This window comes from Neodiprion fabricii, chromosome 6, assembly GCF_021155785.1.
Source record: "Neodiprion fabricii isolate iyNeoFabr1 chromosome 6, iyNeoFabr1.1, whole genome shotgun sequence".
NCBI lineage: Eukaryota > Metazoa > Arthropoda > Insecta > Hymenoptera > Diprionidae > Neodiprion > Neodiprion fabricii.
This window is the reverse complement of record NC_060244.1, coordinates 24,824,244-24,837,220: the sequence shown is the minus strand read 5'-3', so window position 1 is coordinate 24,837,220 and position 12,977 is coordinate 24,824,244. Positions and strand designations below refer to the sequence as shown.

General features: G+C 35.6%; 2 protein-coding genes across 5 annotated transcripts; one reads left to right on the top strand and one right to left on the bottom strand.

The window, feature by feature from the left end:
• Positions 1 to 2,394: 2,394 nt before the first annotated feature.
• LOC124185828 lies at positions 2,395 to 4,509 on the top strand. Its single transcript, XM_046576967.1, has 4 exons — positions 2,395 to 2,583; positions 2,701 to 2,899; positions 3,089 to 3,175; positions 3,289 to 4,509. Exons 1-4 carry the CDS (start codon positions 2,572 to 2,574, stop codon positions 3,393 to 3,395), a joined length of 405 nt encoding a protein of 134 aa, XP_046432923.1. The 5' UTR covers positions 2,395 to 2,571; the 3' UTR covers positions 3,396 to 4,509.
• A 2,814-nt stretch (positions 4,510 to 7,323) lies between these two features.
• Positions 7,324 to 12,891, bottom strand: LOC124185823 (protein Smaug homolog 1). Of its 4 annotated transcripts, none has more exons than XM_046576958.1 (9): positions 12,747 to 12,891; positions 11,204 to 11,603; positions 10,741 to 11,059; positions 10,369 to 10,634; positions 10,136 to 10,246; positions 9,669 to 10,040; positions 9,419 to 9,578; positions 9,043 to 9,307; positions 7,324 to 8,946 (listed from the first exon to the last, which is right to left on the bottom strand). In XM_046576958.1, the coding sequence occupies exons 2-9, from the start codon at positions 11,415 to 11,417 to the stop codon at positions 8,782 to 8,784; spliced, it is 1,872 nt and encodes a 623-aa protein (XP_046432914.1). In that variant the 5' UTR covers positions 11,418 to 11,603; positions 12,747 to 12,891; the 3' UTR covers positions 7,324 to 8,781. The 4 variants fall into 4 exon arrangements, with proteins under 4 accessions (XP_046432914.1, XP_046432917.1, XP_046432918.1 ...); XM_046576961.1 differs by having other exon boundaries at positions 7,324 to 8,943; XM_046576962.1 differs by having other exon boundaries at positions 10,145 to 10,246.
• Positions 12,892 to 12,977: the final 86 nt, after the last annotated feature.

Genomic DNA, 12,977 nt, shown 5'->3' with positions numbered 1-12,977 from the left:
CTCTGGATAAGGGAATTCCGTGAGATTTCATTCGACTAGTACCACGCCTGCTGACCAACGCGCAAGTTTATAAAATAACGAGACGCGTATCTTAAGCTCCTAGTCCAGCTCTTCGTCTCGTCTATCTTTTAAACCATCGCTCGTCTCAAGTTTCCATTCCATTCGACAGCCATGTTTAGGCTACTGGTAAGAGCGAATCTCTTGAAGATTTTTCGTTTACTCCCATCAGCGTTCGCAATTATACACCCGGGATATAACCGCTTGGACTGAAAGTTGCTAAGAAAAAATTTGAATAATCTAGTAAAAAGCATATCGTTACCCCTAATTTAGTATAGAAGAAATATAAGTATATATTTTTTTTCAATAAAGCGTTCTCTTTCATTCGCGATAGATCATGTGCCTTCTGGGGCTTTCGGGGATCTTCTTCGAGAGACTCGGAGCCCGAGGTTCACCGGAGATGATGTCTAACACGAAGGAAGAGACGGAGGGGATGAGTTTGAAACTGAAACGATACCTTAACCACGGAGTATCATCGCCGTGTTCCTTACCCCCTGCATCTGGATTTTCCACCCACCACGTACCGCAAACGTATCACAGTTCTTTGATAATTCCGACTTATCACCAGACGCCGAAGGTGGTAACAGCGGAATACCAAAAACCAGTGATTCCGAAAATGATCTACCAGACGATTCAGAGACCGGCAGTACATCACGAAGCGTACAACGTTGAAGCCAAACACCAGGTTCAGTACATCCAGCAGCCGATTTACGCTCCGACTGTAAAAGAGCAGCCGATTTCTTACGTGAAGCCGATTCAGCATATTCAGCCAGTGCAGCTTATTCACCCGGTAAAAACGCCGCTTGTCAAAGAGATTCCATGCGAAGATAGTAAGCATTTGGGAGTGTTCGTTGTTCCCAGTAAACCGATGGTCAAACCGCCGATGCAAACGCAGTCCTATTACCCGAAGCAGGTGTTCCAACAGATCTCTTACCTGCCTCCAAAACACCTGACACAACCTAAACCGATCTATTTCACCCCAGCTCACACGAACAAGCAAGCCAGCCCGGGTATTGTTTATAAAACAGCCCAACAACCAATCGTCAAGGTTTCTGCAGCAGCGTCGCCGCATGCTGACTGCGAGAAAATGCATCAACCTCGGATTTCTTACGTAAACATACATCAGCCAATCGTGCAGAATGCTCACCAGCCAATGCTTCAATACGCCCCAAACTATCATAAGCCGATGCTGCATTACGTCCAGAAAATACATCAACCGGTGCACCAGTCGATGGTTAATTACGTTCAAAAGATCCATCAACCCGTGGTTCACGTGGCGCCGAAAATCCATCAGCCAATTGTAAACCAACCGATAGTTCACATTCCGGTAAAAATTCATCAACCTGCGGTGCAGAATACGGTTGTTCACTACGCGCAACATCATGTATCACCTGTTACGCCACGAGTTGATTACGCGGTCGGAGGACATTATCAGTCAAGAATCGTCAATGTTAATCAACCTTGCCATAAATGAACCAGTCCAACGGGCTTTATACATTCGGTTTTCTTCGAGCAACATTAATTGAAGGCGAATTAACACGTAGTCTAAATATGTGCTGTTTGCTAATTGTAATTTTTGCAATAAAATCAATATTGGATAATGTACACGTAATTCAACTAATAAAAAGATATTTACACATAGAACACTTTCTCACCCTGAATATTGTTCCTATTTCGAAGTAGGTATACATGCAAGAAATTACAAATGGGTCAAGAACGCGAAAATAAAGGATGAGTTTTCACGGTATTTCTAGGTGCGAATCAAGATCGTACGCAAGATAGCGCAATCGTTGCGTTAAATCGTTGAGAGTGTATAACGAAGGTAAGTATCCGATTGCGGAGCAAAGTATCCGTCATTAATTATACATGACGTATATACCTACATACGTGAAACAAGCGCTCTTTCACAACGTTTGATAATAATTTAGCCGGTGAATTCTCGCGGCAATCTTGCGAAAGGTTTTCAGTATTTAATTGTTTCAAAGAAATGAATTAAACGGCGAAAAATTAGTCACTTTGAACGTTTAAACACGAATGCGAGTCCTTGTTTTTGTTACTCGTCTGTTCAAATTATTTTACAACACGTTAAAACCTGTCCATTTTTCAAACTCGAAGTTGCCTCGACGAAGCAAGCTTCGGGCAAACGCTTCGAGTCGTTGATAATAAAAAAAAAAAATTCTCTTCGAATTTACCAGAATCTATACTATGATATTATTCACAAGGTCTTTTGTACGCACTGCGAGTGATCCCAATTTGCGTAAAATATTATGCAAGGGGCCCATTCTACGGTATGTTTCCCATAGGCGTGCGGATAGAGCAACGATTTCACGACTCGAGTAACATAGAAATACACTTGGTGTAAGGTAGGTACATACGTTTCGTTCCCATGGTGTTACGAAATTTCCTAACAAACAGACTGCATAAAACGGCTCGTTACGGGAAGATTTTTCTCAGTAGAAGAAAGATATTCGCAAAGTTATCATCGCGGGGTAAAATTACTGCAGCTGCATCGTTATGAAATTATTAGTGAGTGATTGTCCGTAAATTTGTAAGACAGGTCATAATTACTATCAGTCGTACATGTTTACAAAGGCAAGGTTGTAAAAACTAGAAGCATGTTCGCATTGATATTATACCTTTCAGTTGTGCACGATGATGATGATGATGATGATCGCTGCTTCGAGGGCCGGAAGAATTATCCGAAGTATCGACGATCACACCTTGCAGGAGAATAACTTTCCGAACTTGCACACGGTTAATCACGGCCACGGTGCGACTAGCTACCAAAATGTAAACATAGAAAATCAGCACAAGCATCACACTGCGACACACCATATTCACGGTAAGAAATTTGGACAGATCCGGATCCGACCGCAGACAAAATAAGACTGAAACCGGCTCGATTCCGGGCAGAGCGATAACGCGCCGTAAACTCGAACTTGATCGTGTTTACTACGAACACGGTGCGGGGTGACTTTGAATCTACGTCCGTAACGCAAGTTTGCTTGTTATTGTTTCATTTTCTATTTAGAATTCCAGTATCAAGTTTCGCCTACAAAACCAGCGCCGTTTGTGATCGTTGACGGTACTAACGATCTTCTATTCGCTTCTGACAATGGTAAGACGATACAAATGTCCGAGTTACAGTTAACTTGAAATAAAATTGATTTAAATTGCCAATGACAAAATATACACGGAATCGTGAAAATTATTGGTGAAAATATTTTACAGATCCGTACACGTCAAATAATATTGAGCACGTTGAAATCAACAGTATCGCAGAACCGTTCGCATACTACGATCACTACGATTTCGACTACGATTACGGACTTCATTGAACCGTAATAGTAAGAATAATCGAAAATTCCCAATATTCGAATACGCACAATACGACGTAAATTTTATTATTATATCTTCTTTTGTAACATTATATAAAACTGTTTTGATGACATACAAATTCAGATAACGCAGTTATCCCCGTGACTTTCTATACAAATAGAAACGTTCATTATCTACGTCTAAGATACAATTATTGCATATAAAAAGTTTTTCTTATTCATTTTTTTCTGTCTGTATTTTTATTGAAAAATGTTCTTTCACGTTACAATTTCAGTGTACCCTTCGACTATTTGAATAATGTTCGTCCCTTTATTTTTTTTTTTTTTTTTGCATGTTTTCCAATATTTTTTTCTTTTTCGTGTTTTCAACAGTACAAAAATTGCATTTTTACAAGTTGTCCAGCTTATTTGACTAATTTTGCAGAAGTGCGTTTGCGACTGTTCACTTGTTGCACATCATTATATCCATGTTTACTTAAATAAGTGACAGATACAGATAGTTATTTATTCATTTATATTTAATAAAAATTTAGATGTTCGCACAAAAATTCGATCAATTAACTGAAGCTGCTCTGTTTGAAAATAAAATCTGTAGATGTATAGGTATGTTTTGTAAGGTATAGAATTACAAATGTCCGGTCGAAAACGCCACATTCTAAAGTACGACTTATCTTTGGGGCATTCCATGCCAACTCAACGTACCATCGAAATTGCCATTTTTAATTTGGTTCTAATTTTTTCATCTCCGTGAAAAAGAGGTACATGATTTCTTTCCAATTTTTTTATCCAGCCGTTCACGGGATGTGAATTTTTCAAAATTTAAAATTCTTTTGAACTGCATATAACTTTTTCAAAAATGCATCAATTTCAATGTTATTTTCTCAAATTGTGTGTTTTTCAATGAAGTTGTCAATAATTTGATGCAAAATATATCAAAGAATTATTCACCACATTTTTTCCACTCATATATTAAAAACTGATTTTGAACATTGTTTGTACCCTTCACTGTTTTTTTTTTAACTTCTCAAAAAAAAAGACTTGTTTCGCAAATTTTCGGCCTGATTCCGTCGTGGGTAAACGATTATTTCTGTTTTTGAGAATTTTTTAAAATTATCGAAATTTGAAAAAAACAACCAATATGATATGACTTACGATTAGTATGATACAAATATGATTTTTAATGTCTTATAAAATAAAATATCAATAAAAAATTACAAATGAATGTAATCGGAAATCATGAAAATAATAAATCTGTAATGGGACAAAATTTTTATTCTTAAATATTTTTGTCTTACTTTTGTTGTCGTTTAAATATTTTTAAATGAATGATTCTCGTTTGAGCTAGAGATCACTCTCGTCGTTAGAGATCCATCTGTGTTTGGAATGACGCAATGAAATTTTTGAGTGCCTGTTATAGTTTTAGCCTTTGCATATAGTGCTGCTGCACGAGCTAGTCTTCAGTTGCCATTCAATGAACAAATTTCAACCTCGCAAGAATTATACGAATGGACTATAAAAAGAGCTAATTTACTTAAACTTAAAGCATCAAACTTAAGCTTTCAACAATTGAAAATTATGAAAAACAACCGACGCTCTCAATATTTGATATTCAAAGGCTAAAACTCTAACAATGAGAGTGAATTCTAGCTTAAACAAAAGTAACTGAAGCAAAATATTTAAACGACAACAAAAGTAAGACAAAAATATTTAAGAATAAAATTTTTCTTCTTAATACCGGTTTATTATTTTCATGATTTTCGATTACCTCCGTTTGTAATTTTATATTGATATTTTATTTGATGAGATATTAAAAATCATGCTTATATCATAAGATATATTGTAAGTCTTTTCATATTAGGTTTTTCTTTTCAAATTTAGATAATTCTAAGAAATTCTGAAAAAATAGAAAGAAATTTTGGGCATTCGAGAAAACAACATCTCATATTTTGAAAAATTCACAACTCGTGAACAGGTGAATAAAAAAATTCGAAGAAAATCATGGAGCTCTTTTTCACAGAGTGCAAAAAGATTTAAGACATTAGGACCAAATTACAAATGTCAATTCTGATAGTAGGTTGAGTTCGCATGGAATTCTCCATACATATATTGTATATATATAATATATGTGGCGGTATGTATACTGTATATATCTGCGTGGATATATGTATATGCATGTGTAATAATTCATTTCAATGCAATAATAATAATATTAATAATAGTAGTAAGAATAATAATGGTCGCCATTTATGTAAATGATTGAGAACACTATCGAAATGAGACAAAATCATTGCTCGTAACATATTTTAGGCGGCTACGCAACTAAGCACTTTTCTTCCGTGCATTACACGTGATCTAGGATCATTAATCTAACTCGTGGTTATGATATCGTTGAACGAAGACTGTTTAATAATATTAATAAAAATAATAATATTAATGATAATGATAATAATAATTATAATTATAAAATTTACAAATATTAAGTGAAAATATCCGACCAGTCAGCAGTGTGGTATCATTTCATATACTTTTTTTCTTTTTTTGCAAATAAAGTCTCTCACATTCTCTGTTTAGTTAGGTCCTGCCTTCATAGATTAGTGTTTTTTTTTTTTTTGTCGATTACTTATACAATGACATAATTAATTGCAGAAATAGCATAGGAGCAGTCTTCTTCTTTTTTTTTTTTTAATATATTTTCTTCTATTCTCTCATGTTTACAGTATAATAATAATAATATGTATTGTATACAAGACGTCTCGTTCAAAATGTAGGATGCACAGTTTCATGATAAAGGAGAAGAAAAAAAAAATAATAATAACAATGTAGTTAGCTGATAGAACGTATCGTTTGACTAGCTTTAAATCATCTCAGAACTCGTAAATATTACAAGAACGTGTATTCGTGCATGTATTGTAGTATGTGTGGGGTTGCATATGTATACATGTAATGAGCCCGTTTAGTGTCATCGAATTTCTTGATAAAAAAAAAGATTTGCAATAATTATATTAATGATAGTTTAAAAGAACCAAACGAACAAACTGAGTGTAAAAATTAAATATTTCATTCTAATTTTCCTATCTCAAATGCTTAAGTGTACTCCAGAAAATTGCTCGGCATAGCTCTGCCAATAACTATTCTCACAGCACTGCAGACCAATTTTATCGCAGTACGTAGCGACCAAACATTATTTTTACTTTTAGCTACTGTTTTTCACCATAACCAAGTGAGAGAAAATTACCTACAGTTTACAATTATTCTAAAAACTTCAATTCGCTACGTACTCAGCAACATCCTAACGACTCTTCTGTGTACTCTCCTTCATTTGTGCACTAGTCTTTATAAGGAGATAGCTTTTGTTACATGTCAATGGTATCGACAACATCATACTTGTCAAATAATTTTTTTTTTCAAGTTTCTTTTTTGTTTTTTTTTTTTTTTTTCAATTTTTTTCTGTACTTGTTTTCGTCCACTAATATATAAAATTCATTCAATGCAGCCCACGGATAGGCGTGTTGCAGGTAATGTCAATGTCAGTAGTGTGTTATACACTTTAGATTTCAAACCACCCATCAATCATTATCAGACGAATGACGTTATAGAAACGTAAATCATGCACAGATATAGGTGCTAATTATCCATTAACAAAGCTGTACCAACAATTACCACGTAACCTTACGTTGATTAATATATAATAGAATATAATGTTTCAATCAATTAGTCTAAATTATAAGATTACTTCCTTTCTCTCTAATTCTTTTAATTATTTTGACAGGTTTTTCCTTCCGCAGTCTTCCAATTGTTTCATTCACGCGTACGTAGGACGTTAAAGAAAGAGAAGTCTCGCTTAGTCAGGATATAAGTTTTTTTTTTTGTTTTTTTTTTTTTCATTTTATGCTTAGCTACCGAAACGCGTGAAATTGTCAGTCTTTCGTTTTTTTTTTTTTTTTTTTTTTTTTTAATCGTAGTGAATGATTCAATCAACTAATTAGTCAATTAATTATTTACTCATCGATTTACTTAATTAAGAATAACGTTAGTAGATTTTGTTTGGATGAAAACATCGTTAAGATATCGTCGCGAAACGCTGTCTGCTTTATTATCATCAGATGATTATTGAATTTAAAAAACAAGAAATAAAAATATTCTTTTTATACTCACAACTAGAATCAGAAGCGACAGATTTTAAGCATAAAAGCTAGACTGCATTGCAGTGTATCCCCTAATTTCCAGGTATTTCAAAATGTATTTTCTTAATTTTCTAGATTGAGTCAATGATTATTAGTCTAAACCTTTTATCGTTGGATAGCATTTGTCACATATATTGCTACTAACTATTCATCACTATATAAAGTTTCACATGTCAATTTCAATTGTTGTCCTTATCTAAGAGTTTATAAAAAAAATTCATCAATTAATTTTCAGCATAAAATCAAGCCTAAAGCGTCAAATATGACAAACACTATCATCGAGATGCAAATGACATGATTCTTTGGACATGCCAGCAATCTAGCTTCACAGTCTCATTCCACATAATATAAAATTGTGTGTTTCTTCCAAGAAGTTAAAAACACAGTACTTAACACAATGCTGCTAATATTCTACCGACAGTCCGACTGAAAAAAATGGGGACTTGCACATTATGGTGCAGATTATTAGGGCTTCAAGTATCAAATTCTACAAACACAAATAATAAAAGTTAAAATCAGTCCGTTGATTAAAATGAATTGCATCACGCAATCGCCTAATGCTTTTCAGCGCTTAAAATCAGAAGATTCCATTTCCCGAAATGGATAACACAAAACAATATTGCAATATAACGCACAGCTGATTTTTGTATTTTACAATTCTTTTTTTTTCATTTTCATTATTAACATGCATATGGATGTATATATGTATGCACATATATTTGTACTATATACATACATATATACACATATGCCGTTATTATATACGTCTATATAGTTTACAGTAAATAGATAGTAAGGGAAAGAATCTATCTTTCTAATAGCATTTGGCTTGCCAAATTCTGTCGATTCGTAAATAATACAATTACAGTGTAATAAAAATATGATTTACAAATAATGATGAAAACCCGTTCACTGTTTAAGGAAAAAAAATTGCGATTCCAACAATTTCTGTCACAAATTTTGGACATTTGTACAATTATCATATTTGAGTGGGCCAGTACGCGTCCGTTCGTGCGTGCTTATTAATTAACTCTAGCAACTATTTTGATCAGTCAGTTCAATATTACTTTATGAAATGAGCTACCAAAGTAAGACACCGCATCATTAGTTAATAGATTAAACCGTAATACTAATTAACTACGTTATAGTAATAATCAATCATAATATAGACTTACTACTTTTGCGATGATGATAATTACGGACTAGGCCTCACCGAAACCGCCGATGGCTTGCTCAGTCATTCGCAGGCAGAGAGATTCAAGGCGCGAATTTATTTCAGGATCTGTTGTCTCCGATGGACTCATTGAGTGGCTCAGAAAATTATCTCTTGGAGCGCTGTACGTGCGTTGTAAACTTTTTTGCAGCTGCTAAAATTTACAAACAAGTTGAACAAATTTTGGTCTCTACTATTACATTTTATGCTAGACAAGTCTTCCTTCGAACAAAATGAATAAATTCCTTACCTCCAAACTGGTTTCCTGTAAGCTAGGTCTTTTCTCAGCAACATGCAGCGGATGCAAACTGTTTTGAGTCTGAGTAAGACTCTGATTTTGATTGTTCTGAAGGTACGGAGTTGAAATGCTGTTTCTATGTGGACTCAATGCAAACGTGTTGCCGTGTGCATGACCATTGTTAACATGGGCCAAATTCAGACTCGGCTTTCTATTGTGCGGATTATGCTGCGAAGGGTTACAATATCTTCTGTTGTAGCCATAGTTATGCTGCCACCTGTTGGTTGGAACGCAATAATATGTATTACGTGTGGATGAAAATTCATGATAAAAATATACAAAATAAGAAAGAGCCCTCAAGTTAATTGTTTACTTCACCCATACTTACTTGGGAGTGGGTCTGGGATTTCCAAGTCTATTGCGCCACTGCTGAATTTTTTCTTTTTGATTAGGAGTAAAAGAGTCGTGCTGCAAGACCTTCTCCAGAACAGTAACACAGTTTAGCAGTATCCCTTCATCCATGCTTTCTAAAGCCAAACGACTGCACACTGCGAGCAGAAAATATAAAAATTTCGTTACGCTATAAATTAACATACCTGAGACTTTTTTTAATGAACATATCTGCCAAGTATACGTACGTTTACCCATAACTTTGGTGAACTGTGCCGGAATATCTGAGGGATCATTTTCTTGACTGGGTTTCATGGGCGTGGCTATAATAACTTTCAATTCATCCAATGCATTAGCAATTATGCCTTGCCCGTGGGAGAAGGAAGCTTGTTGGTTAGACTCCCGATTTGGTTGAAGTAAATCTCGTTCCAGTGCTAACAGAGTTGGGTGGCGTTGCTGTAGCTTGGCAATGGATAGTGCCAACTTATGTCTGGCACCCTTAGTCACACCTTGCTCGGCCAATCGTTCCTCAGTGAGCTCCAGCATCTCCTCATAACTCAAAGTGGTAAATAAGTAACTGTACTTGTGTAGTCTCAACGTTTTCAACCAAGCAGCTACATCTAATATGATACGGAGAAGAAATAACAGTATTAATTGACATCCGCAAAAAAATTAAAGCTGCTATACACATGGAAAAGGAATGAAGCAAACACACCTTTCATACCACTGGCCACTGTTCGTGTAGATGCTTCGTCTAAACGGCCTTCACTGCCGCTACTAGCACAAGAACTTTGGGGGCTGAGAGGACCTAATCCAAGTAAACTTCCTGTAGAAACGAACAAAGAAAATTCGGTTTTTATTAAATACGTTCCGAATTTCGAACCACCTGCTTGGCCACAACAAACGAAACCACAGTAGCCTTAATAGATATACATCGCGACGAATTACCAGCATGTTCGCCAGACACGCTGAAACTGCGTGGCTTGTGCCTGTTCATGGTAGTTGTATTATTCGAACGATCAACCACATCTAGATGATGAGCAGCAATTGGTGGTGTAAGACTATTTGAGCGACGTTGTCTAGCGACAGGAGATGGATACTGTAGATTGAACGTAGATGTTGGATGAGTACCAAATATGTTAGATGATTCGTTCTGCTGTTGCTGTTGTTGGTGCTGGTGCTGCTTTGCGGTACGTGGCCAAATGTTATCCCATCTATAAACACAGAAGAAACTACTTGAAATACCTTTCAAAGATCACAATTTTTACCATTTATTTCTCTAAGGATACAAAAGTAAGTGAGATTGTTCACGTGACTGACCTGGGAGTTGTCGTGGTGTATTCTTCGAGGCTGTGAATAGGGGGTGTGCCACTGATACGTTCTTCAAGGTGCCTCAACCACTGGGTTAGCGACCGCCTATCTTGACTTGTTATTGCTGGATGAATCAAGGTGTAACTCAGGAGCTGTTGAGTCTGCTCCGTGTATTGTCCAGTGCTGACACAGTGACTTACCAGCTCTGGTATAGCGACTAAGTAACACTGCTTGCACTCTGAATTTCCGGGACGCAGCAACGGAAGATGAGTCAAAAGTTGATTAATAGCAGTCTCTGTTGTTTCAGACAGCAAAGAATTGATGAACCCTGTAATAAAGCAATACAAAAAATGTTAACGGAAAATAGTAAATATACCAACATAATCATTTCAAAGTAAACACCCAAATCTGATCGATTTTAATTCTATTTGAAAACTGAAATATATAAATCTTTGTAGCAAGGATCATTTACCAGGACTGTTTGCATTGAGCTCTTGCGAATTTAGCTCGGAAACAGAATGGAGCGAATGTTGCACAGCTTGGGCCAAAAATCTCGCTTGCACAGCTGGTATGCGACGCAATAAAGCGTAGAGAACAACTGTCTGCTCGCATTCATTCCATTGAGAAAAAACGCGTGTCAGCTCTCCAACCTGTTCGCAAAATAGGGCACCTGGAGACCACTTCATTATGCCCCCCACTTTGTGTAAGCTTGCCCGATGATAACGAGCAAAAATTAATGATGCGTCTGGATCTATGTACGCATATACTGATGTCGAATTATATAAGTATTTATATTTGTATTTTCTCAGGCTTTGGAAGCCGCTTGATAGCTCAATTCCTAGAACTATTTGATCAATATGCCGTGCCAGGATCTGAAAAATAAACAAGAAATACAAATTAAAATTCATATTTCAAGAGTAATAACATATTTCGACGTGCAAAAAGTAGGGGTCATCAGTATTATTTACAAATGTGAATGTAATATTGAAACAGATGCTACATAATGACTTTATTATCTGCTAAAAATTATCTAATAATAAAAATCAGGTAACATCTTTATAAGTTACCTTATTTGTGGTATTTTTTTTTTTTATGTTTGAAGGTAATTTGTATTCTGAGAGAGAAAACTCATTCATCTGTCTGTCATCGAAATTTCATGAAAACAGTTTTTCTATATCGTTTTAATAATATTATTAATTGCATTTACTGATATACTTGCGTCGCAATCACGAGAAAAAACATTTCAAAATGATTAAGAAAAATAAAGGAAGGAGAGGGATATTTTTGGAAAAAATAATAATCGAATGATATTTCACCAAACATTCTTTCCTGACTTTCGATAAAGACGTGAAATATCGAATAACGCTATTCGTACACAGAACTGCAGTAAGAGATTCTGGTTAACCTCAACAAATACATATACACGTACATACATCGATAAAAATGTGCTGAGGTCAAGTTTGTTTACCCCGTATATTTATAGCCTTCCATTCTAGGAGTGTAATGGCATCAGAAATTTACGCACCGTGGCCGTAGTGCGATAAGAGAGGTTTATCAACTTTCTCTTCGAAATATGTATGAAAAATGGTAGAAGAAAATCTTTGAAATATCGTAAAATAGATAAAGCACGAACGCGTCTGGGGAATAAGATCGTATTTCGAGATTCTCCGGGCGTTGAATTTATGTTGTAGATACGCAGAGGGAAGATAAAAAAAAAAAGAGAGGACGAAGAAAAACGAGAAAGAGAGAAAAAAAGACAAACATTACAGGACGGTATTATTAGATAAAATAATCCGCTCGCTAATAACAAAATCAACAATAATTATTATCCACTGAAGATATACGTATTAAAAACAATGATATACTAATCATTGTTATACGTAGAAAGAATTTACTGATTTTCATCAGACTGTTTTCTGATTCGGCCATTAACGCGATGGAAACATCATTTTACGGAATACCAGCTTTGTTACTTACTAATATCTTAGCCTATGGAAAGCAATATGAAAGTTTACCGTCTCCCAAGTAACGAGGATAACTGATTTCACGATTAATTACAGAAAATTCTCACGAAAATAGGGTATTACAACATTTTAGGCGTTTTTTGTGTCTGCCGACTGGCCTACGTGACCGCACTAAGCAATTGATAACTTTAGGGCAGCCATCTTCTCGTTTACATTCGACGAATTGAAACCCGGAATTGAAGAGATGCTGTGCACCAGCCAATGAAAACGTTCGAATGCCAC